The sequence below is a fragment of the Lineus longissimus genome, chromosome 12, assembly GCF_910592395.1.
Source record: "Lineus longissimus chromosome 12, tnLinLong1.2, whole genome shotgun sequence".
NCBI lineage: Eukaryota > Metazoa > Nemertea > Pilidiophora > Heteronemertea > Lineidae > Lineus > Lineus longissimus.
Window position 1 is genome coordinate 17,862,500 of NC_088319.1, and position 12,417 is coordinate 17,874,916.

Here is a 12,417-nt window from a genome sequence, read left to right on the forward strand (position 1 = left end):
AATACTTGGCCATGAAGAGATAAGAGGACTGCACTGCCATAATGCTGAAGTTTGCCTTTAATTTAAACACCCACTTCATTCACTCCACTCAACCTTATTTTTAATCAAAACATTGACATCAATCAATATACCGGTATTAATCCAATTTTCCTCTCGCTTCAGTCATTACCAATGGTTTATCATTGTTGACTAAGTGGACATAGAATACATCATCAACAACCTGTGTTGATCATCTCCTTAGCAATAATGGTCGCATAACAATATCACTGAATGGTCGCATAACAATATCACAGAGTTTAATTGGTGCACAATAACCAGAGTAGAATGGGATATTTTGAGATGTGAAAAACAAGTTTCAAGTCACTCGCTATCGTCATGAGTAATTTACTAAATTAACTGTTAATCTGGTAATGGAAGGGTTGGTGCGTGATTTAGGAGCTACAAGCCCTTCAAGTGGTCAACACGCTATAAGTCAGGCATGAGCAGTATCGCATACGAAGACAATTGTTTAATGGCTGATTGGAGACAATCCATAGCCGAGATCTCATGGCTCAGGCACACTCATCAAAGATGCCAAACAAGAAATCACCTTCATGTAAACACTCACTCAGGCATCAACTGTCAATAAATAAGGAAAGGAAAAGAAATGTCAATATTTCTAAACTTCCAAAAAATTTTGAAAAGTAGTTCAAAAGACATTTGAAGGAATAAATATCGTTGATATGACTTTTATGCCCCTGGAGGACTAAAAATACAACAATTTTACAACAGGTTTTCTGACTTTGGTTGAAAATATCCCATGCATACTACTGGACAAGCACAATGATATGACCTCTCTCTACTCTCTAACCTTGTCATGCTAAATGGGCCATGCCCAACTTCGCCTCATTTCCCTTTGAGGATGATATCAAGATCTTAGAGAAGACACTGACATTTTTAAAACTTGATAATCTTCTGCAAGCTATAAAAATGTCACTCCGGACAGTGCATGCATAGAGTATCATTCAGAGATTGTGAGAGAATTGCAAATTGCTCAGATTAATTCACTATTTCCCAATGTTGTTTCTTGTTCCAACATAGCTAGGGACCTGGCAATGTATGGAACAGGGGTCAGATTCTGGGGTTGACTTGACATGTAACTCTACTGGGGGCTTTAGTTAGATTTATAACCAGCCCAACTTTTTACAAACAGAAGCTATTTCTACTGAAAGTGAAACCTCCTGGCTTTAATCACAAAAGTAATTTTGTTTATATCAGTGCCAGACACTTGTTCTAAATCTGATATGAGTGGCATAAAAAAACCACCAATAAGAAACTGAATTCACTTTTTCATTCCAAATCATAAGGCATCACTCAGTAAAAAAAACATAAACTTGTTGTTCATTTACACCAAACTGGTCTGGCTCTGGCACCATTGTTAATATTACTGGCCAAATCTATACGTCAATATGAACAAGTGCAAGAGTCAATTGAACCCTGATGCGATTAGTAGGCCTATACTGTAGTCATACAATACTACAACTGGGTCTAATTCCTAATTGTATAACTGCACTGTATTTGATTTTAATACTTACTCTAATCCAAATCCAAATTCTAAAGTATATCAAGCCCCAGTACATTACCCTGTGCATCATATGTGTACATTTTTTTGTACTGAAGACTTCGGTACTTTCTAAAAGGGTGCAAATGATGGTGTCTCTGGGGTCAGCTTCAGAAATGGAAGCCAAGAAAAGCTCTAACGTCTGTCTTCACAAAGGTGGTAGCCCTGGGTGGGCAGTGGGCGTGTCCTTCAGTTAAGGTTTAGGGGAATCCGAATTTGGATATGGGTATCTGGATTCTGTACGTATCCAAATTCCAACATTTTTCGCGAACTGATCTAGGCCTAGGCCTACTCATCTAGTGAAGTGAGGAATAACAGAACCAACATGGGCAGATTCGCGTATTGTGTCAAGGGTTGGTGTTACAGAGTTCGGGTCGGCAGAGTGGATCCATTGAGAATGAGAGTCAAGATGGCCTCTTACAGTATAAACTACGACCACCAATAACTTTAACAAAACTGTCGGTGTAGCACCCCTTTAAATCCCCACAAACAACATGCATCCATGCCTACCTCGTACATCGTCAGTCGGGTCATCGCTTCGAAATTCGGCCTGTTCCTTGCGGCCCCCGACAGTAAAATACACCACCTTGGTAGCCATACTATTGCTTAGATCCCATAAATATCAGCACATCACTTTTTAAACAAATCCACCGCAGAATTAGTCACTTTTTGTCGAAGTTTTAACACATATTTTAGCAGAAGATCAGCATTCGTTCTATGCGGGAGAGCGAATTGCGGTTGTTTCGCTCCCTGACCTTTTCGCCCCCAGTTATTTCGCTCCAAATCGAAGTCGTTTCGCTCCCTTGAACTTTTGTTGGGATTGAGAGTAGGCCCACAAAGTCCATGTGGCAAAGTAGGTGCTTTCTGGGGTTATCAAATCTACAAAGAAGGAATCGTTTGCTCATCTGCTGTGTGATCTTTGGCAGGTCACTTGTCTTTCATTCTTGATCATTCGTCGGTCCTGGGCAAGTCTATCTTCACTTACAGTAACATCATGAGTGAGATATCGGAATTATTTTGGGACTTATTTGGGTGTCTAAAACATCAGTAATGAGCATCCGTCTTTTGAAAAAACTTTGAAGAAATCGCACTGCGGTTCAAAAGGACGATGATATGGAGTGAAGTCTTGTCTAATTATTGATGGTTACATCTACAGTCATGCTGAGCTTACCTTAGGTGGGGGAGGTGATGGAGATAGCGGTAGCCGCTACAAATTCAACACGGTTCACTACCAGTTCAGTGTGCTCATGACGTGACGAGAGCAAATCTCACGGGTGGGGCGGAAATCCAACACATTGCTCACATCATCGGCGCCAACAACTATTTCTTTTGACCCTGCCACAGACTTTCAAAACTACTTTTTGATTGACTCTGACCCTGCTGACTTCGATTTTTAAAAACTTTCAAAAAGGCCATTCAAACGTTAAATCAACTGCAAAGATAATCTTTTATATCACTGTCGTATATAAATACGATATGTTGATAAACATCTGTAGAACTATCGAAATATACGATTACTTGGAACTAATTCGGTCAATCACTTTGCCACCTGCGCGACCTTATCACAATTGCGGCGCGCTCGTTTGCATACCGCATATAAGAGGCGCATAAAATCTCCATATCAGCGTGAAAGCCTTCATGGTTCAACGCTTAGAGTGTTTGACTGTGGATCAGCTAGTCACGGGTTCGACTCCCGGTGAATCTGCCGCAGTTTTTTTTCTTTTTTTCTTCTTCCTTTTCTTGTTATCTAATCATCCGTGTACAGATGTCTAAGTTTTTATTATTATCATTATCATACCCCGCACCCAAACTTTTCAAACTGATGTACATACTGATTCCGGGCGTTCGAGTACTACCGAGGATGGTTCGAATCGGCAGCTGCTATTTTCAAGGATGCATAGGGCCAAAAAAGTATTAATGTCGGACCATGAATTTTCCAATCAGAATTAGTCAAAGGGTATCCTGAGTTTCACGCTTTTTATGCTCCTTCGTCATATCGAGAGGCGGAGGATATCGAAAACCACTGGTGCCTGGATGTTTAAAGGGGTACGCCGGTCGTTGACCTATATTTAATGTTGGTCCAATTACATCTAGTTCCTACTTCAAACGCCAATCAACTCCAATAGTCAGTAGTCACCAAGTTTTCCCGATCGCTGCATGTTAGTTAAGGTTATGTGTCCACTGGGTTTGTCATATATGAGAATACATGAACTATGAGGTAGATGTAATGTTTTGATCGTCGCAAATCTGCCTGAAAAGGCAAGTTTTCTCAGGTATCGGTACGGCAGTGCGTCTTTTTCATTGAAGCGACCTCGCACGACCGACACCGACACATATCGTCGGTGATGATTGAGAGAGCGGTAGCCGGTACATATTCAGCACGGTTTTTAACAGTTCAATGTGCTTATGACGTGACGAGAGCAAATCTCACGGGTGGGGCGGAAATTCGCCATATTGCATAGACACAGCAGTGCACCATGTTTCTGTACAAGGGGTGCATCAGTCTTCGCCGCACTGCCAAGTTGTTAATATGGTGAGAGAGATGAGACAGTCACAGCCAGGCCAAATTAGTCTTGGCTGCTCTGCCAAGTTGTCAACATGGTGAGAGAGATGAGGAAGTCACAGCCAGGCCGAATCAGTCCTGGCTGCTCCACCGTGTTGACAACATGATGAGAGAGATGAGGAGCAGGTTGTCTCATATCTCTGCTGGATACGCCAAGTCTCTACATGGTGTTATGCCTCTTCTCGGCGCGTTCGGCCTGATTTGGATGTGACCTCTTTCTCTATGAGTATAGTCGCGATACGGTGATGTTGGTGATGCAGTCACATCGGCTCTCAAATCGTGTGGGCAAGACGGCAGTGCAGCCAGGTTCCATTCGGCTTGTGCTTCTGACTGTATCGCATCATCTCTTACCGTGTCGGCAAGACGGTGGAGCTGCTATGACCGATCGATTTAGTCTGGTTGTGACTATCTCGATACGCTCACTGTGCTGGCAAGACGGCGAAGCTGCCAAGGCCGACTCAGTCTTGTTATGACTTTCTCATTTCTCTTACCTTCTTTGAAAGACGGAGAAGCTATTCGTCCCTCGCTCCCCTGCCGTGGGCCAGCAGTACTACATGAAACGTATACAAGACGTACCCATGGGAGCAATGCCGCAAGAAACTGACGGGTATATAAACAACTTGATAGGTATAGTATAGTTAAGATAAACCGCATGATTAAACCAGGTTCATACTTGCTTTGACTTGATGGATGACGGATCTGCGGGAGCTTCAGGGGTTCCAGCTGTGAATCGTCCCCGCCCTAAAAACGAGAGATATTTTAAATTTTACGCAAATGCCTGGTTCCAATTTCTTAGCTTAGATGGCGATACCTGACAGTGACCAAGACTTGTAAAGATGTGACACTAAATGCATTAGGATTTACCGTGGCTCGATGTTGTTTATATGCTGGGAGGACCATGTTCTTCAGAAATGACTTTTGCCAATGAGAGAGTAGACCGGCCTAGCCCTTCCATCTCATGGATGTTCCTTCTCGCTACTTGGTGCACCTTGTCCCCATACTGTGTGCCATTGCTCTGATCTGCAGGGTGTGTCAGGTTCTGCATGGTGCCCCGTGTCTCTTGTGGATGTGCCCTCCCCCTTTATAGCGCACCAAGGCAGTGTTGCTACTTAGTGTACCAAGTCCATGCCCCTTTACTAGGCGTACTCTGTCTGATCTGGATGTCGCTCTCCCAACAAAGTGACCATGTTTCTACAGGGTGGACCGTCTCTACTGAATGTATCATTTCTCTACAGGGTGTGCCGTGTTTCTAATAATATACTATTGCTGGGTGTGCCATATGCTGCAGGGTGTGCCATATTTCTACTCGCTGTGCCTTGTCAATGCAGAGTGTTGATATGTAGCTACAGAGTGTACTATGTCTCTGTTCGATGTGCCATCTCTGCTTGGCGTGATATGTCTCTACTGGATGTGTCATGTCTATCCAGGGTGTGATATGGCGCTGCAGGGTTGCACTATGTCTCGTTCGGATGTAATTCCTCTCGACATGGTGTATCATCTCTGCTGGATGTGCCATGTCTCTACCGGATGTGCTCTTTCTCTTCTCGATGAGCCCCAGACACAGTGCACCATGTTTCTGTACAAGGTGTGCATCTACAGGGTGTAACATGTCTCCTCCTGATGTGCCTTCTCTCCACGCAGGTTGTTCCATATCTCATATATGTTCACACCAGATCAGGACATAGGCACAACCATGGCAAACAAACAGAAACAAAGACAAAAACACTCACTGCGGACAATACTGAAAATGAGACGTTTATTTACTAGCAAAAATCATCCAAAATAACAATTTTTTACTACTTTTTTAACTACTTAAGTTAGTAAATCATCCAAAATAACTATTTTTCTTAGTAAGCTGAAGATGTTTTGTTTCCACTGTATGGCGGCACTGATGATTATAACAAAGCAGTAGTTGTGTCAACATCTTTAATCTATTTTATGTCCATCAGATTCTGCTGCGCCTTTCACTCTCAGCAAATTACATATTACTCATTGATACACATTAGCAAGTCCTAAGCATCTACATGTGCACTAGCAATCGAGTGTGCTCCAGCACCTAAGCACTAGCAATCTAGTGTGCTCCAGCAACTAAGCACTAGCAATCTAGTGTGCTCCAGCAACTAAACACTAGCAATCTAGTGTGCTCCAGCAACTAAGCACTAGCAATCTTGTGTGCTCCAGCACCTAAACACTAGCAATCTAGTGTGCTTTGGCAAAGTCCCAAGCATAGAGCTAGCACCTAGTTAAATTCAAGTGATGTAACTTCCTTTAAACATCCTATAAACTCCTTTAGAATAAGGTGAGCTCTTTTTCTTATCAATGAACTAAATGCGAACATTTGTCTTCAGCTTCACTCGTTAAGCTTGGCTTTCCTCAAGAGTCATAGGGTAAAAAGTCCATCTAGGGCCCTGATGATCAAGCTTAAACGTCGTGCAAAAGTGGTCTCTTCTGTTGCTGTGGAGGTTCTTTGTCATCTGGTTGAACGATCAGGGGTGCCACACTCATCTTCTCATTGATGAGTCTACGCCGTGGTGGTATAGTCATCTGTATTACTGCTAAGCAGGTTGGCCTTGGCGTCTACTTCCACAATCTTTTCCTCCAGGGCTTCCAGGGTCAGGTTATGTCTCGTTAAAATCCCAACAATCTGAAAGTGATACGTCTGAGTTACTATCATTTATTCATAATGAAATGAGTTGGAAAATAAGAAGCCGCGTCTTACCTTATGTGACCAAGCCATCGTCATTTGAACGAGAGCCTTGTTGCATCACCCAACCACAATCAGGGTCTCATTCAAGGGAGCCCTCAAGCATTCACAACAGTGACAGGTGAAAAGTGGATCGATTTTTGTTCCAGAGATGTGAAATTTTAGTCAGTCACTATTCATTGGGGTTCACTTACTGAAGAAACCAACAATAATGTACAATATGAGGAATAGGTGTGGTATCTGATACATTAGCTTCTTCTTGTAGAAATGCTGAAATCATGAAACAAAGCCCTTCCTTCTCTCTCGGCCAACATCATCAACTGCACAATGCTCAAGGCTATAGGATCAACCAGAATCTGTGGTAGTTACAGAATGGCCACTAATGTTGTCATCAGCATGATCATTTCTAGCCTAATGAGTCTTTCCTTCTTTAATAACCCCCAATGACAGGCAATGTGATATCTATCTGCTTGACACGGAAACATGATGGAGCATGAGCGGGGGAAAAAGAGTGGTCTTTAACATTACAAGTTTGAATACAAGATATCACTAAAGTGTTCATCATAATGAACAAAATTTTAATTTCGTACTTCACCACGACTGTTGACAACGGGGAGATGGCGTAATCCCATACTTCGAAACAAATGGAAGACTTGCATCATGGGAGTTTCTGGAAGCACGTTGTACGGGCAAGGATTCATGTACGGAGTCACATCCTGAAAAGATGGAGAGTTATCAGGTTGGTGCTGTGGTAAGACTGATGGTTGTACTAAACCATGAGATTGTCTACATCAGTCAAACCTGCCCTACCTATTGAGAAACCTTTGTCTTCGATGGTTGTACTGAACCATGAGATTGTCTACATCAGTCAAACCTGCCCTACCTATTGAGAAACCTTTGTCTTCGATGGTTGTACTAAACCATGGTTGTACTAAACTGATGAGTACAATGAAAACCAAATGAATGACGCAAAGCATCGTTACCACCATAATTGATAATGTTAACCAACAAAATCTAGGCCAACTCTGATCACTTCAGCTTTTTAGAGCATGCAACAGACACAAAAGCTTGAGCCAAGAGCATTCTCACTTACCATGATCTTTGCTTTCTCCTCATCTGTGACATTGAGATCAAAGATGTCTGGAAAACGCGGGTACTTTCCCATCATCTCCTCATAGTTCACCTTCGGTTGGTGCGTCTCCTGCAAAGACAAGACAAACACACATCTGTCATGGTTGCATGGATTCCACGCAGACCCAAATAATCATTCAGAAAGAATAGCTCCATGAAAAGCTGAAAGATCAGTCAATGACTGCGAGTTCAAAGACAAAGGTTTCTCAATACCCTCACACCACTGAATGTTTGCAGCTGCACTTAACCCAGACCACCTAATAGGATAACAAAAGACCCCATCTCATTTCACAAAAGGGTATGGGGTCTAGGGCAGGCTTTACTGATGTAGACAATCTCCAGTCAATCCAAATGAACAGATTGAACTTAACAGTGTTAAAGTCACATGTTGCTTTATTTCCAATCACTGTTGTGTTCATCCCCTAAGTATTGACAGTGCCCCCTCAATCACCAACACTCGGTCATACACCGTTAGCAGTCCCTCAGTATTGACAGTGCCCCCTCAATCACCAACACTCGGTCATACACCGTTAGCAGTCCCTCAGTATTGACAGTGCCCCCTCAATCACCAACACTCGGTCACACAACGTTAGCAGTTTTCAAGGCTGGAAAATTTACCAAGCTCGATTTTTCTCTGACCTCTTGAGGTGATGTTTGCCAAGCTCAGCATGAATCAATCTATAAGTAGTTTAATTGATAGTTAAGTGCAACACTAGAAAGCTTTCAGTGTGGAAAACCATATCAACATTGACTCATGTGACCATCATCAATAGAAAGCAAATATTGAGATGTTCAACTGATGGTGTACTGGAATCTTAAAACTCCAGCTGAGTACCCAAGGAAAAGAGTGACCCAGTGGTCCCGATATCTATTCTAACAGAACCTTCCATCAGTGCCAACGACCCCCAACTCATCAGCGATTTCGCCTGTGTGTTACTGCCACGATGACAATGTCGACCAACTTAATCAATTCTCTGACAAGACAGGAACTAGCCAAGCATTTGTCGTCAAGTGGGTTTCTGTGTTCAGTCACTTTGTTGAGGGAATCACATATGTTGTGGAAGGAGTAAGATTGAGAGGGGTCCTTGAGAATGAAGCACTGCAGTTTCAACTAAATATGAATTTTTTATTCAGCGTGTGTCTTCACATTTGACATTTCTGAACCTTAAAGAAGAGAATTTGAGGGCACATGTTCATACTCTGTAATTTCAGCTTGTTTCGAAATGGATTAAAGCCATGTTACTCTCTTGAGGTGAGTATTGAGTGTGCGGTGCCCTGACCTGAGACACAGTCAACAAGATTGAAGACCCCCAGCACCCAATCACACCACCAAGTCAAACAATAGCACTGAAGAATCAAAGCAGAAACATAAGACAATGTCATTCTTCAATACTACATGGTGTGATCTTGTGTGACGCCCTTACACAGGGCTGATCAATACTAGCCAATAAATGAATTGTATATTACGAATGATAAGTGCTAAAAGACATGGGGAACAGCTGACAAAACTCTTGTGGCTATGGCCTGAAGGTGTGCATGTCTCTTTGATCTCATTGCTCCTGTATTGATCAGGTGTTGAGCTCTTTGTGTCTTGAGTTTGCCTTAACAGAGGGCTATGAGTTTCAGTTTCAACAGTCTCTCCATGCCCTCAAGCAACATGCCTGTCTGTAGTTATACTCTAAACCACTGATTTCTCAAGAGCTTTGCCCTGTTCGGTTGAGGCCCTGGCAAAACCACACCATGTTCCAGCAGTTACTTGGTAATAAAAGTGACCTCTGGTTGAGTTATGACACAACCACAGCCGATCAACTGTGAAAGTGGGTAACTTAAATAACCAAATACCTCATGAACCACTATGCAGGTTATCACTCAGAAATCAGGAGAGTAGGAAGCCATGTAGATTACGGATTACCCCAATTCAATGTGACTTTGCCATATGAATACATGCTACCAAGCTATGTGGTGATGTGAACTTACAGCCAAGCAAACAGTTTGACTTGTGACCCCCAGGTGATCATTATTCTCATATCCATGATCACTCAGTACACTTCAGATAAAATAAGAAGGGCGATAGGTTTTTTCCTCTCAAATACATTTTAATGAGGTTATCTGGCAAATCGATTGTACAGAAAAGGCTCCCTTCGGGTGGATTCTATCCTCTATACTTGGATGGAGAGTTTAATCATGTTGTTTTACTGTACTTCTACCCAGTGTTGTTCTGGTTCAGCTCCATGCATCTAAAAGACAACAGGTGTTGCTATTGTTGGTATAAAGGGAGACATAACACTGGCCAGGTAGCAGGTCAGACTTAGCTAGACAAAGTTGCTGCTGGGTGTCTCTCCTATCACACAGAAACTGGCAAGGCTCTTGAAATGAAGTGTCTTTAGTTTGCTATTGCACACAGTATAGTCCAATAAAACCATGCAATTCATGTCCTTGTGTCCATGACCCAAACTGAGGTAACGTCACACAATCACTTGGGAATAATGGCAAAATGTTCCATGAAAAAACTGCTGTTTTCAAGATGAACAAAATAATCTAATAATTTTACATTGAAAACTAATCATATATAAAACCACTTTGTCCACAGAGAATTCCTGAGTTATTGGAAATGGAATGAAAACGTGTGGTCTTAATTGCTTCAACCGTTTGTTTTTTAATACAGGAAATTGAATTGACACCAGCAGGATTAGGTTATCGTTGTACGAAATGAACATCCCAAAGCCAGCTGTCATCCTATCTATACTTCCTCAAAGACCAAGCCACTGATCGTGAGAAAAGCAGGGCTGGGATTTTAAGCCACTGGACTTTGCTGTAAGGAAACTATCAAGACATTTCACGCTGAATCAGAATGGCTTGTATGTCTGTTGTATTTATACATTGCATAGCCTCATCAAGTCACATGCCCCAGGGTGAGGCAAGTTTAAGTACTTGGCCAAATTGAATTGAACCCCACACCCTTGACAGGAAGGCAAACTCCACTTGATCCTCTTCATCAACTTCTGACACCAAGGTCAAGTGGAAACCAAGCTGAAAGGCATACTGCAGCAAAAACCGTTTCAAAGTTGGTGACATTGACGTCGTACACGACTCACAAAGCAGTACTGACGCACCACTAACATCAGATTTCACACAAACAACGGACGTATCATTACTTTTGTTGGTCGTCGCCAAACAGTGATACCATTTTTCAACAGATCTGTTCTGTCTTTTATAATCCGAGCTGCTGCATTAAGTTACAGGTTCTTATCTGGTATGAACTTGGTTTGATAAACCAGACCTGGTTGCTTTGCTCTCAATACTTTGTACGGGTGACAAAAGTTTTATTAGGCAAGACTTCTAGTGCACAAATATCAAAGGCAACTGAATTATAGGGATTTCAGAGATATTGGATATCTGCAGTTCTTAGCCAGCGGATATGTTTTCAAATCAGTGTCCTATTTGAGACAATAATTTCAGCATCAACGTCCCAATAGTATAATTAGCTCTTTTTAACAGCGAATATGATATCACATGAGAAAGTTAACGAAGGAGGTTTTTTAATGATTGTTGATTTTTTTCAAAATAATTCATATCTTTTTAAAGACACACATGTCTCAGATTTGGTAGACCACTGACATATCTTATTCTTGTTCCAGTCTTGTTTGAAATCAGGATAATGAAGGGAAAAAACCTCGAAGCACCATGAGACATCGTTTTAGACCTACAAACAATTCATTACGAATTATTTCACCATTAGTTATATTGCCAACCATTGGTCTTAAAATCATACGCTTTCAATCGGTACGTTCAGAAGATGGGTGCAAAACTCATCGCCTACAAGATCACATTCAAAGCAATCTTGTCGTATGAATGCTTGTTTGACGATCCTGGCACAAACAGAGGCAAATCACTTTGTTTCATGGCGCACCCCAGGTAAGCAATTCAAAGAAAGACAACGCATTGGAGGCCATCATTATAGGATGGGTGCAATCTACGGGTTCTGCCACCAAGATGGGCACTGATTACTGTCAGGTAATTGGCATATTATCGTGACAGTGGTCTTGTACCTCGGCCAGCTTTGAACTTCTTTATCAACAGTGTTGTCAGAAAGATGTTCCACACATCATTTTCTACACCTCGCACAAATTGTTATGTTTGTCAAATGTATCGCAGACGTCAGAGATGTGGTGTTTCTGTGGTGGGTGCCTCGTACAGTCAATGTAAGGCACTCAAAGGGTCATCACTGATAGTGGAGACCTCGGTCCCCCACTCACCTAGGTGGATCGGTTCGTATGTGTGAAACACTGGTTGCAAGGAGATCTCCAACACACAAATATTACTAGATACACAATGACATGACAATAAACATGTCTTCAATATCCTTTTGAGGAAAGCATTGGTTTTGCTTTCTTTGTGTGTATAGCATGAGAATGAGAC

General features: G+C 42.1%; 2 protein-coding genes across 5 annotated transcripts in view; both read right to left on the reverse strand.

Moving 5' to 3' along the window:
- The window catches only part of LOC135496744 (high affinity cGMP-specific 3',5'-cyclic phosphodiesterase 9A-like), a 30,939-nt gene extending 28,102 nt beyond the window's left edge, over positions 1–2,837 (reverse strand). For 3 of the 4 annotated variants that reach the window (XM_064786220.1, XM_064786223.1, XM_064786222.1), the window contains exon 1: positions 2,111–2,330. In XM_064786220.1, coding sequence (XP_064642290.1) covers positions 2,111–2,198 — 88 coding nt within the window. In that variant the 5' untranslated portion in view covers positions 2,199–2,330. Of the gene's footprint in view, positions 1–2,110; positions 2,331–2,771 lie in introns of those variants that run through there. The other variant, XM_064786224.1, reaches the window with a different exon arrangement.
- Positions 2,838–5,893: 3,056 nt separating this feature from the next.
- LOC135496713 (H(+)/Cl(-) exchange transporter 6-like) overlaps positions 5,894–12,417 on the reverse strand; it is a 42,036-nt gene continuing 35,512 nt past the window's right edge. The window contains exons 19-21 of the mRNA XM_064786184.1: positions 7,961–8,068; positions 7,458–7,583; positions 5,894–6,807 (exon numbers count right to left, since the gene is read on the reverse strand). Of these exons, the coding sequence (XP_064642254.1) occupies positions 6,685–6,807; positions 7,458–7,583; positions 7,961–8,068 (357 nt within the window). The 3' untranslated portion in view covers positions 5,894–6,684. The remainder of the gene's footprint in view (positions 6,808–7,457; positions 7,584–7,960; positions 8,069–12,417) is intronic.